This window comes from Orcinus orca, chromosome 6 (assembly GCF_937001465.1).
Source record: "Orcinus orca chromosome 6, mOrcOrc1.1, whole genome shotgun sequence".
Lineage (NCBI taxonomy): Eukaryota > Metazoa > Chordata > Mammalia > Artiodactyla > Delphinidae > Orcinus > Orcinus orca.
The window spans coordinates 12,863,365-12,890,081 of record NC_064564.1 but is presented as its reverse complement, the minus strand read 5'-3'; the positions used below and the strand labels follow the sequence as shown (position 1 = coordinate 12,890,081).

General features: G+C 36.0%; 1 protein-coding gene and 1 long non-coding RNA gene across 3 annotated transcripts in view; one reads left to right on the top strand and one right to left on the bottom strand.

The window, feature by feature from the left end:
* The window catches only part of MTMR9 (myotubularin related protein 9), a 94,067-nt gene extending 73,968 nt beyond the window's left edge, over nucleotides 1-20,099 (top strand). The window contains exons 8-10 of the mRNA XM_004270720.3: nucleotides 1,586-1,806; nucleotides 7,364-7,515; nucleotides 15,449-20,099. Of these exons, the coding sequence (XP_004270768.2) occupies nucleotides 1,586-1,806; nucleotides 7,364-7,515; nucleotides 15,449-15,612 (537 nt within the window). The 3' untranslated portion in view covers nucleotides 15,613-20,099. The remainder of the gene's footprint in view (nucleotides 1-1,585; nucleotides 1,807-7,363; nucleotides 7,516-15,448) is intronic.
* LOC125964757 (uncharacterized) overlaps nucleotides 2,959-26,717 on the bottom strand; it is a 113,793-nt gene continuing 90,034 nt past the window's right edge. For both annotated transcript variants that reach the window (XR_007478019.1, XR_007478020.1), the window contains exon 3: nucleotides 2,959-3,242. This is a non-coding gene — a long non-coding RNA (uncharacterized LOC125964757). The remainder of the gene's footprint in view (nucleotides 3,243-26,717) is intronic.

Genomic DNA, 26,717 nt, shown 5'->3' with positions numbered 1-26,717 from the left:
ACAAACGTTATTAGTTGTACCTTGTTACCTATAGGGGAAACACAAAGAACGTGTAAAACATGGTCTTGTCTCACAGAACTCAGTCTTGCTAGAGATAAAAGACATAAACAAGGGGGGAAGGAGGAGTGGGGACTTGTAAGTACAAGGCATGTGCTTTAGTGCTTTCTACCTTCTGCTCATCTCTGTCCTGTCGTCTTCCTCAGCCAGGTGAAATCCTTCTCATCCTGTAAGATCCAGCTAAATATCTCTACTTTCGTGAAGACTCTGGGACCTTAACTTCCTTCACAGAAAAAATTGATCCATTTTCCTCACACCTTGTTTCCTGAACTAGACTCAGATATAGTGACTTCTTTGAGTTCAGGGAACCTTGCCCACCCAATTCAGCTGTTTACCCCTAGGACACAACACAGTGCTGTCCTATATAATGCTGAAGGACAGCTAAAATAAAGGTCTCATAAAATAGATGGAAATCCTTCAGGCCAGAGGTTAATTTAAATATATATACACCATGTAACTTAGTGTGTAATTGTGATTGAAAACAAATGTTTAGATATATCTTGAAAGGAAGTATCTCTGGAGAAAATCACTTCTGGCCCTTCTAGTTACAATTCAGCTTTATTATGTGTTAATGCTGTTATGTTTACCATGTCTACCCACCCTGACAGCTGACCTTTATCTCTGTTTAAGTCAGACCATCCTAAATATTTGGTACAGATCTTATTCAGCTACATTCCTTGTGATGCATAGCAAACAAACAAATGAGTATGATTGATTTGTTTATATATTACCATTTTCATGGGCATCAAAATCCCATTCATGTTCCTGGCATTATCTTTGTCAGATAAAGTAGCACGAGGACCCAAAGATAAAGCATGTATATGAAATACCTAGAAGGGTGTGATTTGGGGGGATAAGGTCAGTACTCAGGTTCTGGGTGGGCCAGAGAGCCAAATGATTCTTAAATTTCCTTTGGTCAGTAGATGACAGACTTTTCTAGTTCTTTTTGGGGGGAGGGGGAAACTAAAGACAGCTTTGTCTCTAATATAAAAGCATTCATACAGATGTAATCATGACAGTAACTTTCTTATGTAATTAAAGACTTACTATCAGGAGTAACCTGATAAAAATTTGTCTATGAGAACCCCATATCTATCTGCATTTAGTGTTGAGGCTTCCTTATCTTACAGTAGTCTACAGTGCTTTGGATGGATAGAAGGGGATAGCTGTCGTGTTTTATACCTGAAGAGCTTATGTTCTTTGACTTTGCTCCAGATTTTACAGACGTAGAAAGATTTATTTTATGCTTATTATTACTGAAGTTCATTATTCTTCTATTTGATATTCCAAGACCAACTGCAGACGTTATGGCTAACTGTATATATACCCTTGTTAAGTATTTGGAAATCTTGTCTTTTTCTTTAGTTGGTGAAGATTGTCTTAAACCAAGAAATCATTAAAGAGCAGCCACCCAAATTATATGATGTTCCATTTAATAGTTTTGTTGCAACTGTGTGAAATTTGTTACTAATGTGCTACAGTGTGATCTCACTGGATATGATTGCTGCATTTCCATCTTTTCTCTTAGGCTGGTCACCCATTCCAGCAGCGCTGTGCACAGTCGGCCTATTGTAATAGTAAGCAGAAGTGGGAGTCGCCTGTATTTCTTCTCTTCTTGGACAGTGTGTGGCAGATACTTCGTCAGTTCCCTTGTTCATTTGAATTTAATGAGAATCTCCTCATCATGCTCTTTGAGCATGCATATGCCTCACAGTTTGGAACATTTCTGGGCAACAATGAAAGTGAAAGGTAGGTACCTGGGGGCCATTTTATTTTTAGCTGTTTTGGTCATTTCCTAAAAGAGACCAGGATTTGGTTCTACATTAATGTTATTTATAAGATGGAAGAGGTTACAGTTAGTATAAATTAAATTACGTAATTTATTGTGAGCCTGTCACATGCTAGGTGAGAGCATATCCTGGATTTTGTTCTATTTGATTAAAATTAGTTCATACAAAAAAAAAAAATTAGTTCATACACTGATTAAAAAGCTTTGAATAATTGAGCAACCATTAAAATGTTACTCTCCTTATATAGGAGCATAGTATCTTACATCTGGAAGAAGCTTTAACATATAATTCAATTCTACCCTCCATGCAGTTTGATAGATTAGGAAGGTTATTATCCAGAGAAGTGAATGACTTGTCCAGGAAGCACACAGCCTGTTGGTCACCAAAAGTATGGCTGTAGTACAGGTCTTCCTACTCCTGCTCTAGAGTTTTCTCTCTTATACCAAGAAACTGTCCTCAGGCCCAGAGTTAGGATCTTACTTCATAACCCAGACACCATCAAGTTTATAGGTTTAATTAGAAGATTCACATCAGAATGATCATTAAAGATGCTTAACTGGTAATCTTCTCATTTGGGTACAGTCTAAAGGCTTCCTCTGGGTGGGAGGCAGGGTTTGTCCCTTGGCTGGTACCTGGCATCAGTTAGTTGAATAATAAATTTAAACAATTAAGTTTTCATAAAAGAATAGAATTATTGCATCTTTACCTGTTTGAAATTCAAGAACATAGAGCAATACATGTTTTTTTACTTAAAGCTGAATTGGCAGATATTTCAACTTTAGAGTTTCTTACAGATTCTTGTCTTCAAAAGTAGGGAAAAATTTAGAACTATTTGCTCTAGAAAGTTCTGTGTCACCACAGTTTTCTCACTGTGCTTTGGCTATAGTTACTGCAGCCACATGTGATTCATATGGTCAGTTTGATTTAATGGATTTGTTTATAATTTGCACTGTTTCTTCTGTATCCCAAGGGTATTTGCTCTAAGTGTTTTCTCTGATAATATATGGAGTTGGGAGAGGACTAACTTGCTCAAGATAAAATGTCTTATTGGTACCGAGTCCAAGCTTGTACTGCTTCTGCACGACAAGCCAATAAATCGAGAGACGAGGTGTTGGGGCAAGGAATAGCAACTTTATTCAGAAAGCCAGCAGACCGGGAAGATGGTGGACTAGTGTCCCAAAGAACCATCTTGCCTGGGTTTGGATGCTAGTTTCTTTTATAAAACAAAGAGGGGGAGGTAAGGAGGTAAAGTTAAAAAAGAAAAAGAAAAAAACACAAGGTGATAAGTTGTTGTAAATGTTTCCTGGTTCCTGCCAGACTCTGGAGGGGGATGCATTCATTTCTTCCTCCTTGCAGTCCGTCACAGGTGGGCCTGGTCAGGATGTTTCCTGGGAGCTAAACAAAGGTGTTTTACCTTACTGCTCAGGATGGGGGACAGGGTTCCCCAGATGGGCCATTATGTATTCTTTAAGCTATAAGCAACATTCCTTTAGTGATTAACTTGTAGCAAAAGCAGTAGAATACAAAGTTTAGAGTAAAAGAAACAGATCCAGTATGGAGCCAGATTTGTTCTTCCCTATTACATTATGTTGGCATTACAAAATCGAACCTTTGTGAAAACCTTCAGATGGGTTGGTGGTTGGGATTGTCCCTGAGCTGTTCATTCATAGTTTAGGCTTAAATGAATCTTTGAACATCGTACCTCAGTTTTTTCAATTGATGAAATTTACTTTGGGTATTTTAGTATCATTTTAAGTTGACTTTCTAGAAATGATTATACTTATATTATTACACTTGAATTCATTACTTATGCCAAAAGAACAGGCCTACTTCCAAAAAGTAGGATTTGGATTGATTTGTGATGGAGATGCCATTAATATTTCCCTTCCCACCCCAGAAACTATTCTGTAACACGTAGTTAATCCAAATAGAACATAAATTATTAATTTTTTCCTATTTTTTCCTTATTAACAATAGATGAAAAGTTTAATGCTTCCTGACTTTAGGGTTCTATTCATCTCTGTTTTAGAATTCTGCTAGTCAGAATAGAGTTTAATTAGAAGAGATGACCTAAGAGAAAGCAATGACCATCCTTTTTTTTCCCTTTTAAATATTACATACGAAAGAATAAGAACTTTTAAGATTTGTTATGAATACAAAGTCTGAAATTACTTGAACCCTGTGAATTTGGGAGATTGGAGTATTAGCTAGCCTAATAAGATTTTTTTAAAAATCTTTAAAGATTTAAAAAAAATCTTTAAAAACCACTGAAACTTCTTGGTAAAAGATGACTTCAGTTAAAAGGGAAAATGTAACGTTTTTAAAAAACAGCTTTATTGAGATATAATGCATTTACCATAATATTCAGCCATTTAAAGTGTATTTATTGTGATTTTTAAAAATGGTATATTCAGAGTTGTGCAACCAGCACTGCACCTAATTTTAGAACATTTTCATCACCTCCAAAACAAACCCCATATCCATTACCAGTCACTATCCATTTTCCCTCCCTCCATCCCCTAGCCCCTGATAACCACAAATCTGCTCTTAGTCTATAAATTTGCCTGTTTGACTATTTCATACAAATGGAATCATACAATATGTGGTCTTTTATTATTGGCTTCTTTCACTGAGCATATTTCCAAGGTTCATCCATGTTGTAGAATGGGTTGTTTCCATCATTTGGCTACCATAAATAATGCTGTGTTAAACATTTGTATACAAGTTTTTGTGTGGACATATATCCATTTATCTTAGATATAAACCTAGGAGTGGAATTATGGGTCGTATGGTAACTGACATTTTGAGGAGCTGTGAAAGAAAGTGGCAGCACCATTTTACATTCCCACCAGCAATGTATGAGGGCTCCAGTTTCTCCATATCTCCACCATTTTTTATTGTCTGCCCTTTTGATTTAGTCATCCTAGTGGGTGTAAAGTGGTGTAAATCTCATTACAGTGATTTGCATTTCCTTAATGGACCAATGGTGTTGATCACCTTTGCATGTGTTTGTTGGGCATTTGTGTTATCACTTCTTTGATATCCAAATATCTATTTGGATACTTTGCCAATTTTTTCATTGGGTTATTTGTCTTTTTATTGTTGAGTTGTAAGAAAATTTTGATAGAGATTGCATTGGAATCTGTGGATCAATTTGGGTAGTTATTACTGCCTTAACAGTGTTGTCTTCCAGTCTATGAACACGGGATGTCTTTCCATTTATTTAGGTCTTTAATTCCTTTCAGCAATATTTTATAGTTTTCAGTATACAAATATTTTACCTCTTCAGTTAAATTTATTCTTGGTATTTTAATATTTTGAATGCTGTTGTAAATGGAATTGTTTTCTTAATTTTTTTGGAGTATTCACTGCTGGCATATAGAAACATGACCATTTTTCTGTGTCTATCTTGTACCCTGCAGTTTTGCCAAATTTATTTATTAGCTCTAGTAGTTCATGTGTGTGTGTGGATTCTTTGGGATTTTCTATGCATAGGATCATGTTATTTGCAAGTAGAAATCATTGTATGTCTTCCTTTCTACTTTGGATGTGTTTTCTTTCTTTTTCATGTCTAATGAATTTCCAGTACAGCATTGAATGGCAGTGGTGAAAGCAGGCACTCTTGTTTTATTCCTGATCTTAGGGAGAAAGCTTTCAGCCTTTCACGAGTGTAATGTTGAGTATGATGTTAGCTGTGTTTTTTTTCATAAGTACCCTTTACCATGTTGAGGAAGTTCCCTTCTATTCCTAATTTATTGAGTGTTTTTGTCATGAAAAGATGTTTTGTTATCTGCTTTTTCTGCATTAATTGCAATGATCATGTGGTTTTTTTCCCTTTGTTCTATTAATGTGGTGTATTACATTGATTGATTTTCTTATGTTGAACCACTCTTGTATACTTAGGATAAATCTCTCTTGGTCATGGTATATAATCCTTTCAATGTGCTGTTGTATTTGGTTTGCTAGTAGTTTGTTGAGAATTTTTGCATCTATATTTGTAAGGGACATTGGCCTATTACAGTTTTCTTGTATCATTGTCTGGCTTTGGCATCAGGGTGATAATAGCTTCATAAAATGAGTTAGGAAATATTCCTTTTCTATTTGTTGGGGAGTTTGAGAAGGATTGGTGTTCATTTTTCTTTTATATTTGATAGAATTTACCAGTGAAACCATCTGGTCCTAGACTTTTCTTTGTGGAGAGATTATTTGTTACTGAGTCAGTTTCCTTATTTGTTATAGGTCTGTTGAGATTTTTTATTTCTTCAGTCAGTTTAGGTAATTTTTGTGTTTATAGGAATTTGTCCATTTCATCCAGATTATCTAATTTGTTGGTGTGCAGTTAATAGTATTTTCTTAAAATCTTTTTTATTTCTGTAAGGTCAGTAGTAATGTCCCATTTTCATTTTTGATTTTAGTTATTTGCATCTTCCTTTTTCTTTGTCATTCTAGCCAGAGGAACAATTTTGTTGATCTTTTCAGAGAACTGACTTTTGGTCTCATTGATGTTATTTTAAAAAGTTTTTTTGTCTGTCTCCTCTGTAATCTTAGCTTTTCCTTCCTTCTGCAAGCATTGGCTTAGTTTGCTCTCCTTTGTCTAGTTCCTTAAGGTGTAAAGTTAGATTACTGATTTGAGATCTTTCCTTTTTAACATAGGTTCTTGCTATAAATTTCCCTCTGAGCATTACTTTCACTGGAGTTGTGTTAGCATGTTGTGTTTTTGTTTTCATTCATTTGTAAGTATTTTCTGACTTCTTTTGTGATGTCTTCTTTAAACCGTTGGTTGTTTGAAAGTGTGTTATATAATTCCACATACTTATGTATTTTCCAGTTTTTCTTCTGTTATCAATTTCTAACTTCATTCCCTTGTGGTTGAAGATGCTTTGTATGATCTCAGTCTTTTAAAATGTATTGAGCTTTGTTTTGTGGCCTACCACGTGGTCTGGCCTGCAGAATGCTTCATGTCCACTTGAGAAGAATGTGTGTTCTGCTGTTGGGTAGAGTTTTCTATATTTGTCTTACATTTTGTTCAAGTCCTGTATTTCCTTATTTATCTTCTGTCTAGTTATTGGGATAGTGAAATCCTCAACTATATTAGAGAATTGTCTGTTTCTCTGTTCCATTACATCAGTTTTTGCTTCATATGTTTTGTGGCTCGGGTGCAACATACATATATATTTATAATTATTATATCTTCTTGGTGGATTAACTTTGTTGCCAGCTTTGGAAGCCTGCAAAACAGTCTTTGTTTTGATGTTGTTGACAGTTAAAAATGCTGACAAATATTTTAATTTTACAACATTTTGTTCCTCTGCTAAAAGTCTTGTGTTCTGCTTTCTAACATACAACAGAAAAGAAATTGTCCTGTTAGAAGGAGCATTTAATAGTGGTTGTCATAAATTAATTGTTTTAATGGCAGTTTTCTTTCTTGATCAGATGCAAGTTGAAGCTACAGCAGAAAACGATGTCTCTATGGTCATAAATTAATTGCTTTAATGGCAGTTTTCTTTCTTGATCAGATGCAAGTTGAAGCTACAGCAGAAAACGATGTCTCTATGGTCTTGGGTCAACCGGCCCAGTGAACTGAGTAAGTTCACCAACCCTCTCTTTGAAGCCAACAATCTTGTCATCTGGCCTTCAGTTGCTCCACAGAGTCTTCAGCTGTGGGAGGGTAAGCCACGCATCCTTCGCAAACATTTTATTAATATAGTCTAGGATGTTCTCTTGACTGCCTGTGGGTACATGAGTACATGGATACTGCTGTTTATATCGGATATTTTCTCAAGATAAGAAGGTACATTTTTTTTTATTGTGACAAAAACACAAAATTTACCAACTTAACCATCTTTGAGTGTGCAGCTCAGTATGGTTAAGTATATCATGTTGCTGTGAAACAGGTCTCCACAACTTTTCATCTTGTAAATCTAAAACTCTGTACCCATAAACAACTTCTCAGTGCCCCTCTCCAGCCCCAGGCAACCACGCTTCTGCTTTCTGTCTCTGGATTTGACTGCTCCAGGTACCTCATATAAGTGGAACCATACAGTATTTGTCCTTTTGTGACTGGCTTATTTCATTAGCATAATTAATGTGCTCAAGGCTCATCCATGTGGTAGCATGGGACAGGATCTCCTTCCTCTTTTTTTTTTTTTTGTGGTACGCGGGCCTCTCAGTGTTGTGGCCTCTCCCGTTGCGGAGCACAGGCTCAGCGGCCATGGCTCACAGGCCCAGCCGCTCCACGGCATGTGGGATCCTCCCGGACTGGGGCACGAACCCGTGTCCCCTTCATCGGCAAGCGGACTCTCAACCACTGCGCCACCAGGGAAGCCCTCTCTTTCCTCTTTAAGGCTGAGTAATTTTCTGTTGTGTGTGTGCATGACGTTTTGTTTATCCTTATGTCAGTGGGCACTTGGGTTGCCTCCACGTTTTGGCACATAGGCATGCAAACATCTCTTTGAGGCCCTGCTTTCCATTCTTTGGGGTATGTACCCAGAAGTGGAATTGCTGGGTCATATGGTAATGCTACGTTCAGTATTTTGAGGAACAGTAATTCTGTTTTCCGTAATGACTGCATCATGTTACGACCCCACCAGCAATGAACAAGGGTTCCAGTTTCTCCACATCTTCATCAATGCTTGTTATTTTCTGCTTTTCCCCTTTGATAGGCCATCCTAATGGGTGTGAGGAAAAGTACATTACTTTTTGTGTAGAAAAAGTGATAGGTGGTTGGGACAGGTATAAACTGTAAGCTCCTAGGAGATGGTTTCTGTTTGCTTTATTAAGTAGTCATTAGGTAGATTCTTCTGTTGAAGGCTGTTGAAGGGGTAATGAACTAGTCATTCTAGTAAGATTCCACAAAACGTACATAAATGCCATCCATCAGTGCAGTAATACAGATATCCTGTTTGTGTGGAACAGTAATCCAGGCTTAATTTTCATGTCTATTCTAAAGAATGTGTTTTTTGGTTTTTTTGCGGTACACGGGCCTCTCACTGTTGTGGCCTCTCCCGTTGCAGAGCACAGGTTCCGGACGCGCCCGCTCAGCGGCCGTGGCTCACGGGCCTAGGCGCTCTGCGGCATGTGGGATCTTCCTGGACCGGGGCACGAACCTGTGTCCCCTGCATCGGCAGGCGGACTTTCAACTGCTGCACCACCAGGGAAGCCCCCTAAAGAACGTGTTTTACCTACATTAATTTTTCAGATTCTTGAAGTTTATCTCCTTAAATACTAAAGCTTGTTTTTTTAAAAAATAACCAAAACCTATCTAAAACATATTATCCATTCATTAAGCAAAGACTATAAAAAACCATTTAATTTCTTTTTAACCAATTTGTAGGTAGTGTACATTTGTAGGTACATTTTTATTCATCTTTATATTAAACAATATAAGGCATACACACAGGAATGATAGCTGTTTGGTAAATTGAAGTACTATAAATGTCAGTTAGTATACTGTGTTCTAATACATTATTGTCTCAAGGGTAATTCTCGTGTGGAAACTGCCCGTTGTGTGTAAAAGGGTCTCAGGTTGCTTTGCTTCCTTGTTTTGAGACCGAGCCTGTTTCTGTCACTTCTCCGGCCATCAGTTTCACGGCTTGTTCTGCTTGGCATATCTGTCATTAGCTGCTTCCTCCCCCTCAGTTTATGCTTCTAATCTTATCAGTTGAGGTGTCCCCTAGTTAGAATTGTGGGAAAGTGGCCTCAGTCTCCAGGGTCTCTGAGTCTGAGTGTTAGTGCTTTGGGGATTTGGGGCTGCTCAGAACTTCTCCTTGCTTATTGAGTGTTTAGATAGTCACAGATGCAGGACAGGTGATCTCTTAAATGAGAGTTTACAGCTGTACTACTTGTTTAAGACTTCTGAGACAATTTACCTAAAAGCCACTGTCATGTTTAATAACTGAAACAAGAATCTAGTTAGTTGGGAGGAAAGCCAAAATTGGGAGTCCAATGGCCTAAAGGACTATTTAACTTGTTTTTACCAAACCTCATTGACAGTTTAGGGATTATGTGATAGAAGAAAATTTTTTTGTTATATGAATGAGTTCCTCCTACACCATTAAGAAAGGGGTTTCTCTGTATGTTTACTACCTCCTCAACTTAGAACTGGAAGAAATCCTGTTAGGTAAAATATTCTCATGGAAAGTATATGGATTGTATAATGACAGTACTCTGGCCTTAAAATGTCTCTCTGCTGTTTATAATTACATTGTAGTCATTGTAGTCAACCATTAATATTAAGTAATTCCTGTATTGAAGAACAGGATTTTAAAAATAAGCTCATTTAATAGAAAAATCAACACAGGTCAGTCTTTAGTCTGTGTTTCTATCTTCTTCTATCTAGCATTTGGACACATTACAGAAGGACTGTCTAGGGTGCATGGCAGTTTGGTTTATGGAAAGTATTCTAATACAAAGTATTCTAATCATAAAACTTTTGTGAACTTGCCAGCTGCTGACTTCTTGCAGCCTGGAAGGTGTTTGTGCCTCCTGGCCTGAGTATCTTTAAGCGGTTACTTTGGGCTGATATCATTAACGTACATCTGTGTAGAGGAGAAAATGTCTTTACTCCATAATAAAAGGATAATTATTATTTGGGGAAAGAAGCAGTTGCCTACAGAATTGGAAAGCTGCCTCGTAAGTAACAGAGAGAGAGAGAGAGAGGGAGTGCTGAAGTTTAGGCTCTTAAATAACAGTTTGTGTAGTTCTGTTTTGCTGTAACTGCCACTTTTCCAGTGAAAGTGATTTCACACATGTAGGTCTTACAGGTCTGGATAAAGTTCTGTAATTGTTTAAAGAAAGATTTGTATTGTGAAACTATAAAGTTTATCCCATTGTAAATGTACAGTTTGTATTCCTGAATATATCAGAGAACAGGATTTTGATCTATTTCATAATTTTGTGGGGTTTTGAAGAATTAATGAGCATGTACATAGTGACTTTTTTAATTTTTGAATTCTATCGTTTCATATAGCAGGTTCTTATTAGTCATCCATTTTACACACATCAGTGTAGACATGTCAATCAGTTCATCCCACCACCACCCACACTCCCACTTCTTTCACCCCTTGGTGTCCATACGTTTCTTCTCTACATCTGTGTCCCAATTTCTGCCCTGAAAACCGGTTCATCTGTACCATTTTAATATACAATATTTGTTTTTCTCTTTCTGACTTACTTCACTCTGTATGACAGTCTCTAGATCCATCCACGTCTCAACAAATGACCCAATTTCGTTCCTTTTTATGGCTGAGTAATATTCCATTGTATATATGTACCACATCTTCTTTATGTGTTCATCTGCTGATGGGCATTTAAGTTGCTTCCCTGACCTGGCTATTGTAAACAGTGCTGCAGTGAACATTGGGGTGCATGTGTCTTTCTGAATTATGGTTTTCTCTGGGTATATGCCCAGTAGTGGGATTGCTGGGTCATATGGTAATTCTATTTTTAGTTTTTTAGGGAACCTCCATACTGTTCTCCATAGTGGCTGTATCAATTTACATTCCCACCAACAGTGCAAGAGGGTTCCCTTTTCTCCACACCCTCTCCAGCATTTGTTGCTCGAAGATTTTCTGATGATACCCATTCTGACTGCTGTGAAGTGATACCTCATTGTAGTATTGAATTGCATTTCTCTAATAATTAGTGATGTTGAGCAGCTTTTCATGTGCTTCTTGGCCATCTGTACATCTTTGGAGAAATGTCTATTTAGGTCTTCTGCCCATTTTTTGAGTGGGTTGTTTGTTTCTTTAATATTGAGCTGCATGAGCTGTTTATATATTTTGGAGATTAATCCTTTGTCTGTTGATTCGTTTGCAACTATTTTCTCCCATTCTGAGGGTTGTCTTTTCATCTTCATTGTAGTTTCCTTTGCTGTGCAAAAGCTTTTAAGTTTCATTAGGTTCCATTTGTTTATTTTTGTTTTTATTTCCATTACTCTAGGAGGTGGTTCAAAAAAGGTCTTGCTGTGATTTATGTCAGAGAGTTTCTCTAAGAGTTTGATAGTTTCTGGCCTTACATTTAGGTCTGTAATCCAATTTGAGTTTATTTTTGTGTATGGTGTTAGTGAGTGTTCTAATTTCATTCTTTTACATGTAGCTGTCCAATTTTCCCAGCATGACTTACTGAAGAGGCTGTCTTTTCTCCGCTGTATATTTTGGCCTCCTTTATCAAAGATAAGGTGACCATATGTACGCGGGTTTATCTCTGGGCTTTCTATCCTGTTCCATTGATCTTTCTGTTTTTGTGCCAGTACAATACTGTCTTGATTACTGTAGCTTTGTAGTATAGTCTGAAGTCAGGGAGTCTGATTCCTCCAGCTCCATTTTTTTCCCTCAAGACTGCTTTGGCTATTCGGGGTCTTTTGTGTCTCCATATAAATTTTAAGATTTTTTTGTTCTGGTTCTGTAAAAAATGCCATTGGTAATTTGATAGGGATTCCATTGAATCTGTAGATTGCTTTGGGTGGTAGAGTCATTTTCACAATGTTGATTCTTCCATTCCAAGAACATGGTATATCTCTCCATCTGTTTATATCATATTTAATTTCTTTCATCAGTATCTTATAGTTTTCTGCATACAGGTCTTTTGTCTCCCTTGGTAGGTTTACTCCTAGGTATTTTATTCTTTTTGTTGCAGTGGTAAGTGGGAGTGATTCCTTAATTTCTCTTTCAGATTCTTCATCATTAGTGTATAGGAATGCAAGAGAATTCTGTGCATTAATTTTGTATCCTGTAACTTTACCATATTCATTGATTAGCTCTAGTAGTTTTCTGGTAGCATCTTTAGGATTCTCTATGTATAGTATCATGTCATCTGCAAATAGTGACAGCTTTAATTCTTCTTTTCTGATTTGGATTCCTTTTATTTCCTTTTCTTCTATGATTGCTGTGGCTAAAACTTCCAAAACTGTTGAATAAGAGTGGTGCGATTGGGCAACCTTGTCTTGTTCCTGATCTTAGTGGAAATGCTTTCAGTTTTTCACCATTAAGGACAATGTTGGCTGTGGGATTGTCATATATGGCCTTTATTATGTTGAGGTAGGTTCCCTCTGTGCCCACTTTCTGGAGACTTTTTATCATAAATTGGTGTTGAATTTTGTCAAAAGTTTTTCCTGCATCTATTGAGATGATCATATGGTTTTGCTTCTTCAGTTTGTTAATATGGTGTATCACATGGATTGATTTGCGTGTATTGAAGAATCCTTGCATCCCTGGGATAAATCCCACTTGATCATGGTGTATGATCCTTTTAATCTGTTGCTGGATTCTCTTTGCTAGTATTTTGTTGAGGATTTTTGCATCTATATTCATCAGTGATATTGGTCTGTAATTTTCTTTTTTGTAGTATCTTTCTCTGGTTTTGGTATCAGGGTGATGGTGGCCTCATAGAATTAGTTTGGGTGTGTTCCTTCCTCTGCAATTTTTTGGAAGAGTTTGAGAAGGATGGGTGTTAGCTGTTTTCTGTATGTTTGATAGAATTTACTTGTGAAGCCATCTGGTCCTGGACTTGTGTTTGTTGGAAGATTTTTTTTTTTTGCGGTACGCGGGCCTCTCACTGCTGTGGCCTCTCCCATTGCGGAGCACAGGCTCCGGATGTGCAGGCTTAGTGGCCATGGCTCACGGGCCTAGCTGCTCCGCAGCATGTGGTATCTTCCTGGATCGGGGCACAAACCCGTGTCCCCTGCATCAGCAGGCGGACCCTCAACCACTGCGCTACAAGGGAAGCCCCTGTTGGAAGAATTTTAATCACAGTTGCAATTTCATTACTCGTGATTGGTCTGTTCATGTTTTCTATTTCTTCCTGGTTCAGTCTTGGAAAGTTATACCTTTCTAAGAATTTGTCCACTTCTTCCAGGTTGTCCATTTTATTGGCATAGTGTTCCTTGTAGTAGTCTCTTAGGATGCTCTGTATTTCTGCGGTGTCTGTTGTAACTTCTCCTTTTTTATTTCTAATTTTATTGATTTGAGTCCTCTCCCTCTTTTTCTTGATGAGTCTGGCTAATGGTTTATCAATTTTGTTTATCTTGTAAAAGAACCAGCTTTTAGTTTTATTGATCTTTGCTATTGTTTTCTTTGTTTCTATTTCATTTATTTCTGCTCTGATCTTTAGGATTTCTTTCCTTCTGCCAACTTTGGGGTTTTTTTTGTTCTTCTTTCTCTAGTTCCTTTAGGTTAGATTGTTTACTTGAGATTTTCCTTGTTTCTTGAGGTAGGCTTGTATTGCTATAAACTTCCCTCGTAGAACTGCTTTTGCTGCCTCACAGAGGTTTTGGATGGTCATGTTCTCGTAATTTGTCTCTAGGTATGTTTTGATTTATTCAGTGATCTCTTGGCTATTTAGTAACGTATTGTTTAGCTTTCATATGTTCGTCGTTTTACGTTTTTTTCCCCTGTAATTCATTTCTAATCTCATAGCATTGTGGTCAGAAAAGATGCTTAATATGATTTCAGTTTTCTTAAATTCACTGAGGCTTGATTTGTGACCCAAGATGTGATCTGTCCTGGAGCATGTTCCATGTGCACATGAGAAGAAAATGTAATCTGCTGTTTTTGGATGGAATGTCGTATAAATATCAGTTAAATCTATCTGGTCTATTGTGTCATTTAAAGCTTGTGTTTCCTTTTTAATTTTCTGTTTGCATTATCTGTCTATTGGTGTAAGTGAGGTGTTAAAGTCCCCCACTATTATTGTGTTACTGTCAGTTTCCTCTTTTATAGCTGTTAGCAGATGCCTCATGTATTGAGGTGCTCCTATGTTGGGTGCATATAGATGTATAATTGTTATATCTTCTTCTTGGATAGATCCCTTGATTGTTATGTAGTGTCCTTGTCTCTTGTAACATTATTTTAAAGTCTATTTTGTCTGATATGAGTATTGCTACTCCAGCTTTCTTTTGATTTCCATTTGCATGGAATATCTTTTTCCATCCCCTCACTTTCAGTCTTTGTGTGTCCCTAGGTCTGAAGTGGGTCTCTTGTAGACAGCATATATATGGGTCTTGTTCTTGTATCCATTCAGCAAGCCTGTGTCTTTTGGTTGGAGCATTTAATCCATTTACATTTAAGGTAATTATCAATATATATGTTACTACTACCATTTTCTTAATTGTTGTGGGTTTGTTTTTGTAGGTCCTTTTCTTCTCTTGTGTTTCCCTCTTAGAGAAGTTCCTTTAGCATTTGTTGTAGAGGTGGTTTGGTGGTGCTGAATTCTCTTAGCTTTTGTTTGTCTGTGAAGCGTTTGATTTCTCTATTGAATCTGAATGAGATCCTTGCTGGGTAGAGTAATCTTGGTTGTAGGTTCTTCCCTTTCATCACTTTAAATATATCATGCCACTCCCTTCTGGCTTGTAGAGTTTGTGCTGAGAAATCAGCTGTTAACCTTATGGGGGTTCCCTAATAGTAACTTCTTGAATACTGTACTCAATTGTACTCTTTCAATACCTCAAGATTGTTGTATATTTTAGAGTATTATAAAACACAGATGTGAATTGTGAAAAAATGAGAAGGATTATAATGCATGGGATTATATATTAACCACAATTATAATGCTAATCCGTTGTGTGTATCTTTTTCCTTTCTGTTTTCCTTTTGTGGATTCAATAGGTATTTTTCTGCGTTGGAACAGATCTTCCAAGTATTTGGATGAAGCATATGAAGAAATGGTTAACATCATTGAATATAACAAGGAATTACAAGCAAAAGTAAATATCCTTAGGCGGCAGTTGGCAGAACTGGAGACTGAAGATGGGATGCAGGAGAGTCCCTGAATTCCAGATCCCCTGCAGCCCTCGGAGGACCATCAGGACTGGTATCCCATCTCTCTCTCCCTTGCCCTTCAGTTCACTTTCACACAGTAGCCTTAAACTTAAGGCTTTAGATGTGAGAACCTTCTAATATAATGGACTCCTCAAAACTTTATGAATGGAACTTACTATAATTATTCATGTTTCATGTGGCCTGTTAGGCCTCTTCACTTTGGGAGCAGGAAGGAGGTGCTAGTCATTTTATTTTACATGAAACAAGTGACCTATTTAATGCCATTTGTGTTATATGCCATTTCACCCTAAGCTTTTCTCTGCATCCACTTTCCAAACAGTGCTCCAGACCAGTCAAGAATATGATTAAACTCTTAGGGAATATATGTTAGTTTAAAAAAAGGATCAGACTTTGAAGCACTCCAAATATAGAAATATTTTTCAAACCTGAAATGGTTGATAAACGAAGAATTTTGTGTTTAACATACCATTTCCAATACCTTTGCCACATAAAAAAGCCATTCTCTTTAAAACAGTTTTGGACTGACAGAGCTGAATTCATCCTCATTCTGATTTGTCAAGAAAACAAAAGCTGAATATTTATTCAAGGTAAATTATTTTTACGTAAAGGGCAACAGCTATAGTCCTCTGATATTTACATTAAGAAGAAGTAAATTTATTGTAACAGATACTAAAATATGTGCAATATAGAAATAAAGTAGGAATTTGTTACTGATAAGGTATCTTTAGTGTTGAATTGGTTTTTCAGGGTTTTGACACACATGTTAAATGTGTGTCAAATGCTGGATGTAATGTTAAACCGTCATTTAGAATAGATGTTAATTTGTTATGATTAAGCTACAAATACGGTTTCCTTAAACCAGAGATGCACCGCCCTTGTCTGAAGTTCTTATTGCACTGGTTTATGTATGGATATGTGTGTTTTATTATGTTTTGTTTTATTTTTAAATATTCTAAGAGTTCACTAATACTAAGGTTAAAATTTTCTTATTGTCTTGAGCCTTTTGAACATTTATCTTGACTGCTGATTTGTCCATTATATGCTAGGCAAATAATAATTTAAGTGGAGGTGAAAGTTTATGAACGTGATGCAGCTATGTTTTAAACTTCAGAAGCCAATTTGAAATGTTTCAATGTTACAGAAACAGTGACGACTATATTTATGTGCTATGCTGGTTTATGCCTGCAATTCTAAAATTTGTGGTTTGGTGCTTTCCTTATACATTTTTGTTTTGTGGCACAGGTCGTTTTAACAGATACTGTCAATTCTAGTTTTCCTTTAAAAGGATAGTTGAAGGGCAATCTTTAATACCATTTCTATCCCATCTATATATAACCATTTCATTGTAAAACACACCAAAACTGAACCCTGCTTTAGGGCTATGTATTGAGTTAAAATTTTAATTCTTCAAAATCAACTGTAGGAAAATCTATGGCCACATTCAGAAGCCTTAAAAAGTGGCAAATACTTTCTATCTCCAGCTGCCCAAACTTTTTTTTTTTTCTGTTTCCTCAGACTTTTAGCAAAAGGCTAGACAGCAATCCACAGAGCTCTCTTTTGGTAAATTAGTCTGCTTTCTCCTCTAAGCCCAGTTTTATTCGTGACCTGTTTTGTTGGCTATAGTTATGAATCTTGGGGCATTAAAGCCCTCACCTAAAGGCTAATAAGGCAAGGAGCAAAGAAGGTGTACTTTCTTGCTGTAGACATCTGTGTGTTGTGTGAAATGTCTGTATTAATTTTTTAAAAGAGGAAACACCCCAGCATTTTATGGATCCTTAAAATTGAAGAAGGCGCCTTTTTCTTCTCAGTTAACGGCCCCATAAGGAAAACCATATAGAGATTTTCTTTTAGTGATTCTTTAGAAGTGACTCTCACTGGTAATATTAATTGGCCATAAGGCTTCTGTGGGTGGAAACTTTGGAGGGATTTTTTATTAGCTTTGGTCATGGAGAAATTGTATGCCATCAACTTATAACTGTCTTCCTGATGAACATTTTATATGTGAGCCAGAGTACAGTAATAGCATAGTGTTTCAATTTCTTTTTCTTTCTCTTATTGAGACAGCAATCATAAGCTGTTTGGACAAGTTTGTGTTTTAGTGTTAATTTATAATTAGGGATTGTCCAAACCTCAGTTCTGTTTACAGGGTGTAAAAACAAACTTTGGTATCAATACAATTTCAAAGGGGTCATCTAATAAGACAAATACTAAGGTTTCCACAAACCTGAGAACTCTGTCAAAGATAAGTGCTTTATCAATATAATTTGAAGAGGGTTTTTAGTAATACTATTAAGTTACTTATCCCTTGGATGAAAAGAATAATTACAGTGGATATACTTATGAGAAGCTACTTATTAAAGGTTAAGTTTGGAGAATTGTCTTTGATAAATATGGCTTTAAAAACTTTAATGAAGAGAATGATGGCCAAATTAGTAAGCATGCAGATTACCCCATTACAAGCCAATAATAAAGTGAGATATAATCAAGTTCATGTACATTATTGTGAAGGCTGGTTTACATTTTTGGAATGCAAAAAGTAAGCCCCACAAAGAATATTTTTAAAATATTGCTACAGTACAAGGATCCTTAGATTTAAATTAATAATTTTTTAAAAATTAGAAGAACATGTTTGTTATATAAAAATGCTGAAACTTTTTGGGTGGTCTAAGACTTTTCAGTAGTTTGACATTTTTCATTTTGATTTTATTAAATGGGAAGAAAACAAGCAGAAATTACAAAATCTTACAGATTTAAGACACCTATAAATTTGTTTTATTTGTAAGAAAACTTAGGCCTTTGAAGCAAGTTTTTAAAGTGATTTTTGGGAAAACTTTGGAAGACGATAGATAGTCATTTAAGATCTGTATGGAGAATTTTAAAACTTTTCTTTGAATTCTAAAGCCTGATTTTGTAGAGGTGATATGTCACTGCTTTTCATTTTAAAGGATGAAAATTTAGTGAGATTTTAGTCTTTGATTCAGTCAGTATTTATGTTAAATAAAAAAGTCAATATATGGAAAAGATTTGACCAGTAATTGTCTCTTGAAGTGAAAAACGGGGAACATTTTGCTGCATTTAAAAATAATCTGCTTAAAGATATAACTCTTAAAGTTATCTGGTTTCAAGATTAGTTTTGTTTTTTTTGTTGTTGTTGTTGTTTTTGTGGTACGCGGGCCTCTCACTGCTGTGGTCTCTCCCGCTGTGGAGCACAGGCTCTGGACACGCAGGCCCAGCGGCCCACGGGCCCAGCTGCCCCGCAGCACGTGGGATCCTCCCGGACCGGGGCACGAACCCGCGTCCCCTGCATTGGCAGGCGGACCCTCAACCACTGCGCCACCAGGGAAGCCCCAAGATTAGCTGTTTTAATTGTTAGTCTTAACTAAGTCATCAGGTTCACTTACTATCAGACCTTAACCTGAGACACAGTTTTGGTATTTACCCATATCCAGATTTAATGAATTAAAACAACATGAATCTATTAGGAGCACTCTTTATCACAGAGGTATTTCCTGGACAAAAAATGGGCAATATTTAGAACAGTTAGTCCCCTGGTTCTGGAAGCTTTGAAATTTATGAATGAAGTCATTCATTCAGTACCTCTGATACAGGTTTATCCTATACCTCAGGACAACAGAGATTAATTATTTCTTATTCTTTAACATGGCTCAGATCTTTCCCCTCCAGAGCTGGTACAATATGTTATTATAGGTAGTATTTTTGTGTAATTCACCATCTTAACAAAAAACAGTAAAAGACTGGTTTCTACATTAATATCTATTCTCAGATGGTATGAAATGCTAATTTTTGTTTTCTTGAATAAAACAACTTCTGCCTTCACTCAGTCCTTATAATCTAGTGTCCACAGCATTTTCTTCCTTTAAACCAAAAGCCCAGAAGAGACCTTCTGAAACTCTAGGGCTAGGTTTTAGAAAGTCTGAACTTGTAATCTAAATTCCCTTTAAAATAAACTAATGTCCTATTTTTGAACTGCAGTGCAGAACTGTAGTTTCTGCTTAATTAATGAAAAATAACGGGGCTCACTGCAGACACTACATTGTCGTGGAAAATACTTCATGATGAGAGCTTACTGTCTTCTAGGGCCATTCTGTTTATCTGTGAGTATACAGATTAAATATATTTGTGATTTATAATAAAAACAAGTTGTGCAACACTGCCTGTGTCTCTCTGCCCAAGACATTTGCTTCACTTTTTCAAATGCATGTATTTTTGGAGAGGTGGATTATTCTACACAAACACACCCTGAGTTCTGCTTTTTAGAATCCTTATAGATCTATTATCATCTACACTGAAAGTGTTGTACTTGCACAACTTAGTTATTTTAAAAAATAAAAAAGAGTATGTATTTCTTCAGTAGCCATGCATTTGAATTGTACTCTTGATATATTTGAATGTGACTCTTGGATTTAAGTGCACTATTATTCATGTCTTACACAATAAAACTGCACTGTATGGCAAATGTGTCTGTAATGTATGCTTTGCTAAAACCTCAGAGTGCTGTAATGTACAGGTTTCTACATGATGAACCTGTCAGCATATAGGGGAAATCCTGAACTTCCGTTAAGTCTGTGTAACATTTTAGTATTATTTGTAATGTTCCCTTAAGTGGTAAGTTCACTTATGTCCTAAGACTGGAATCATTTATCTTGAGTTGGCTGCTTTGTCAAGCTTGGTTTACTGAATCAAACAAACGTGTCAAACATGGTACTGTTATCTTAGTGTATAAGATTTATGTGTCATGTTCTCCCTCTGCCTCGGAGGACTGTTGCACAGACGCTAGTGTTAAATATCTATAGACAATGGTAATAAACTTTGAATACATTCAAATGCAGTAAATTAAATCTATAGGCCGACTTATTTTCAAATATTTGTGAAGGTTTTGGCAGTGTCTTGATTAAAACTGCTATATATATATTTGGACCTTATATTTTGAAAAAATTCAGATCTGTGAAAAAGTTGCAAAATAGTACAGTGATATTCCTTAAATATTCAATCTAGGTGAACAGTATAACATTTTTCACATTTGCTTTAACACCCTTGAGTGTGTGTATGTATGATTACTATTATTTTGCTGAAACATTTGAGGGTAAGCTGCAGACGTCATGACCTTTCCACCTAAATACTTTCCACCTATATCTCCCAAGAATTAGTATATATTACACGTGCTATTTATTCAATATGTATTGATATGAATAAATCAATGAGGGAAAAGGCAAAGCTCCTCCTTAGGGTAGAATGCCAGCTATGAAATATAGAAAGAATGATGACATTAGAAAATCACTGTTTAGTCATTAGTAATAACTGATTTAGGGAATCACTGTCAGTGGATGCTAAAACTAGCTGGTGAAAGTTTGTGAGCAAAACCATATAGTCTCAAAGTATCTTTCCATAAAATACCAGTTACAAAGAGGAAAACAGTTAACTTTACAGTGAAGGAAACTGGTAGATACCAACCTAATCCAAACATAATTAACATCACTAGTAATGGAACAAATCAATATCATGTGCCTTCTGATAGGATCCACTGAGAACATAGCATCACTTTTACGGCATTTTTTGCAAAAAACAAAAAGCACAACCTGAATCTAATTATGAGGAAACATCACGCAAACTTTAAATTGAGGGACATTCTACCAAATAAGTCTGTATTCTTGTAAATTACGGAGCTTATAGAGGAAAAGGAAAGACTGAAAACTTATTTGTAAGTTTAAAATTATTTTTTAAAAGCACAAAGTGAACAGAAAATAGTATCTATGCAAAGCTATAAAATTAAAATGAGAAAATATTTCAGCTGATGAAAATTATCCCCCAATAAATGAAACGTTAAGCAAAATAAAACTCTAACACACATTCCAAAAGGAATAAATACCCTTAAACAAAATTTCTGTATATGATATGGAAAAAAACCTCAAATGAGAAATCAGAAAAACCACAACAGAAATAACCAAAAATGAAACAGGAAGGTAGAAAACGGTTAAGTGAACTCAGGAACAAATTTGAGGAATAAAGACAAAGTCATCTTGAAGGTGAAATCACTCAAGGGAGAATAGGTTCAACTGAAGATTTATTTAAAAACGTTGACAAAAAGTATGAAAGGCTAAGAGTGAAAATAAAAATAGTAAGCAAAAAGGATGAGAGAGAAAGTGATGGACATAGAGGACATTCAGAGAAGAGCCAATATATGAATAATCGGAGTCCCTGAAGAATAAAAACAAAATAATGGAACAGGACAAATATCTAAACCTATAATCCCAGAAATGTTTCCAGAAATAAAAGTCTGAGTAGGCTTGGATCCAGATTGGTCAGTTTCAAGACATACCCTAGTAAAACCATTAGACTTTACATATGAAGAGGGGGTAAAAATCCCCAGGGCCTCTAGGCAAAGAGAATATTTAAAATCGGGTTGCAGCAGATGAAGGAGCAAGAAAAAAACCACCAGACCTAACGAAGAGGAAATAGGCAGTCTACCTTAAAAAGAATTCAGAGTAATGATAATAAAGATGATCCAAAATCTTGGAAATAGAATGGAGAAAATACAAGAAATGTTTAACAAGGACCCAGAAGAACTAAAGAGCAAACAAACAACGATGACAACACAATAGATGAAATTAAAAATTCTCTATAAGGAATCAATAGCAGAATAACTGAGGGAGAAGAATGGAAAAGTGACCTGGAAGATAAAATGGTGGAAATAACTACCACAGAGCAGAATAAAGAAAAAAGAATGAAAAGAATTGAGGACAGTCTCAGAGGCCACTGGGACAACATTAAACGCACCATCATTCCAATTATAGGGATCCCAGAAGGAGAAGAAAAAGAGTCTGAGAAAATATTTGAAGATATTATAGTTGAAAACTTCCCTAATATGGGAAAGGAAATAAGTCCAGGAAGTATAGAGAGTCCCATACAGGATAAATCCAAGGAGAAACAAAACAAGACACATATTAATCAAAGTATCAAAAATTAAATATAAAGAATACTAAAAGCAGCAAGGGAAAAGCAACAAATAACATACAAGGGAATCCCCATAAGCTTAACAGCTGATCTTTCAGCAGAAACTCTGCAAGCCAGAAGGGAATGGCAGGATGTAATTTAAAGTGATGAAAGGGGAAAACCTACAACCAAGACTACACAGCAAGGATCTCATTCAGACTTGACAGAGAAATAATAACCTTGACAGACAAGCAAAAGTTACGAGAATTCAGCAACACCAAGCTAGCTTTACAACAAACGCTAAAGGAACTTCTCTAGGTAGGAAACACAAGAGAAGGAAAAGATCTACAAAAACCCAAAACAATTAAGAAAACGCTAATAGGAACATAGATATCGATAATTACGTTAAATGTAAATGGGTTAAATACTCCAACCAAAAGACATAGACTGCCAGAATAGATACAAAAATAAGACCTGTATATATGCTGTCTACAAAGACCCACTATAGACTTAGGGACACATACAGACTGAAAGTGAGGGGATGGAAAAAGATTCCATGCAAATGGAAATCAAAAGAAAGCTGGAGTAGCAATTCTCATATCAGACAAAATAGACTTTAAAATAGACTATTACAAGAGACAAAGAAGGACACTACATAAGGATCAAGGGGTCAATCCAAGAACAAGATATAACAATTATAAATATTTATGAACCCAACATAGGAGCACCTCAATACATAAGGCAAATGCTAACAACCATGAAAGAGGAAATCAACATTAACACAATCAGTAGGGAACTTTAACACCCCAATTTCACCAATGGACAGATCATCGAAAATGAAAATAAATAAGGAAACACAAGCTATAAATGACACATTAAACAAGATGGACTTAGTTGATATTTATAGGACATGCCATCCAAAAACAACAGAACGCACTTTCTTCTCAAGTGCTCATGGAACATTCTCCAGGACAGACTGTATCTTGAGTTACAAATCAAGCCTTGGTAAATTTAAGAAAATTGAAATCGTATCATGTATCTTTTCTGACAACAATGCTCTGAAACTAAATATCAATTACAGGAAAAAAAAAACACTAAAAAATACAAACACATGGAGGTGAAACAATACACTACTAAATAAGCAAGAGATCACTGAAGAAATCGAGGAAATCAAAAAACACATAGAAGGAAATGACAATGAAAACACGATAACCAAAACGTATGGGATGCAGCAAAAGCAGTTCTAAGAGGGAAGTTTATAGCAATACAATCCTACCTCAAGAAACAAGAAAAATCTCAAACCAACCTAACCTTACACCTAAAGCAATTAGAGAAACAACAATAAAACCCAAAATTAGCAAAGAAAAGAAATCATAAAGATCAGACCAGAAATAAATGAAGAATGAAACAATAGCAAAGCTCAATAAAACTAAAAGCTGTTTCCTTGAGAAGATAAACAAAATTGATAAACCACTAGCCAGACTTATCAAGAAAAAAAGGGAGAAGACTCAAATCAACAGAATTAGAAATGAAAAAGGAGAAGTAACAACTGACAATGCAGAAATACAAAGAATTGTGAGAGATTACTATGAGCAACTATATGCCTATAAAATGGACAACCAGGAAGAAATGGACAAATTCTTAGAAAAGCACAACCTTCCGAGACTGAACCAGGAAGAAATATAAAATATAAACTGACCAATCACAAGCACTGAAATTGAAACTGTGATTAAAAGTCTTCTAACAAACAAAAGCTCAGGACCAGATGGCTTCACAGGCGAATTCTATCAAACATTTAGAGAAGAGCTAACACCTAACCTTCTCAAACTCTTCCAAAATATAGCAGAGGGAGGAACACTCCCAAATTCATTCTACAAGGTGACCATCACCCTGATACCAAAACCAGATAAAGATGTCACAAAAAAAGAAAACTACAGGCCAATATCACTGACGAACATAGATGCAAAAATCCTCTAAAAAATATTAGCAAACAGAATCCAACAGCACATTAAAAGGATCATACAATATGATCAAGTAGGCTTTATCCCAGGATTGCAAGGATTCCTCAATATATGCAACTCAATTAATGAGATACGCCATATTAACAAAGTGAAGGGAAAGAAACATAATCTCAATAGATGCAGAAAAAGCTTTTCACGAGATTGAACACCCATTTATGATAAAAACTCTCCAGAAAGTAGGCATAGAGGGAACCTACATCAACATAATAAAGGCCATATATGACAAACCCACAGCCAACATTGTTCTTAATGGTGAAAAACAAACTATTTCCTCTAAAATCAGGAACAAGACAAGGATGCATACTCTCACCACAATTATTCAACACAGTTTGGGAAGTTTTAGCCACAGCAATCAGAGAAGAAAAAGAAATAAAAGGAATCCAAATCAGAAAAGAAGTAAAGCTGTCACTGTTTGCAGATGACATGATACTATACACAGAGAATCATAAAAATGCCACCAGAAAACTACTAGAGCTAATCAATGAATTTTGTAAAGTTGCAGGATACAAAATTAATGCACAGAAATCTCTTGCATTCCTATACACTAATGATGAAAAATCTGAAAGAGAAATTAAGGAAACACTCCCATTTACCATTGCAACAAAAATAATAAAATACCTAGGAATAAACCTACTTGAGACAAAAGACATATATGCAGAAAATTATAAGACAATGATGAAATTAAAGATGATCCAAACAGATAGATATACCATGTTCTTGGATTGGAAGAATCGACATTGTGAAAAGGACTATACTACCCAAAGCTATCTACGTATTCAGTGCAATCCTTATGAAACTACCAATGGCATTTTTTACAGACTAGAGCAAAAAATTTCACAATTTATATGGAAACACAAATAACCCCGAATAGCAAAAGCAATCCTGAGAAAGAAAAACAGAGCTGGAGGAATCAGGCTCCCTGACTTCAGACTATACTACAAAGCTACAGTAATCAAGACAGTATGGTACTGGCACAAAAACAGAAATATAAATCAATGGAACAGGATAGAAAGCCCAGAGATAAACCCACGTACATATGGTCACCTTATCTTTGATAAAGGTGGCAAAAATATACAGTGGAGAAAAGACAGCCTCTTCAGTAAGTCATGCTGGGAAAATTTGACAGCTACATGTAAAAGAATGAAATTAGAACACTCACTAACACCATACACAAAAATAAACTCGAATTGGATTAAAGACCTAAATGTAAGGCCAGACACTATAAAACTCTTAGCGGAAACATAGGAAGAACACTCTGACATAAATCACAGCAAGATCCTTTTTGACCCACCTCTTAGAGAAATGGAAATAAAAACAAAAATAAACAAATGGGACCTAATGAAACTTAAAAGCTTTTGCACAGCAAAGGAAACGATAAACAAGATGAAAAGACAACTCTCAGGATGGGAGAAAATATTTGCAAATGAAGCAACTGACAAAGAATTAATCTCCAAAATATACAAGTAGCTCATGCAGCTCAATATCAATAAACAAACCAATCCAAAAATGGGCAGAAGATCTAAATAGACATTTCTCCAAGGAAGATATACAGATTGCCAACAAATACATGAAAGGATGCTCAACATCACTCATCATTAGGGAAACGCAAATCAAAACTACAATGAGGTTTTACCTCACAGCGGTCAGAATGGCCATCATCAAAAACTCTACAAAGAATAAATGCTGGAGAGGGTGTGGAGAAAAGGGAACCCTCTTGCACTGTTGGTGGAAATGTAAATTGATATAGTCACTATGGAGGTTTCTTAAAATACTAAAAATAGAACTACCATATGACCCATCAATCCCACTACTGGGCATATACCCTGAGAAAACCATAATTCAGAAAGAGTCATGTACCACAAAGTTCATTGCTGCACTCTTTACAATAGCCAGGACACGGAAGCAACCTAAGTGTCCATTGACAGGTGAATGGATAAAGAAGATGTGGCACGTATATACAATGGAATATTACTCAGCCATAAAAAGAAACGAAATTGAGTTATTTGTAGTGAGGTGGATGGATCTAGAGTCTGTCATACAGAGTGAAGTAAGTCAGAAAGAGAAAAACACCAAACGCTAATGCATATATATGGAATCTAAAAAAAAAAAAAAAAGGTTCTGAT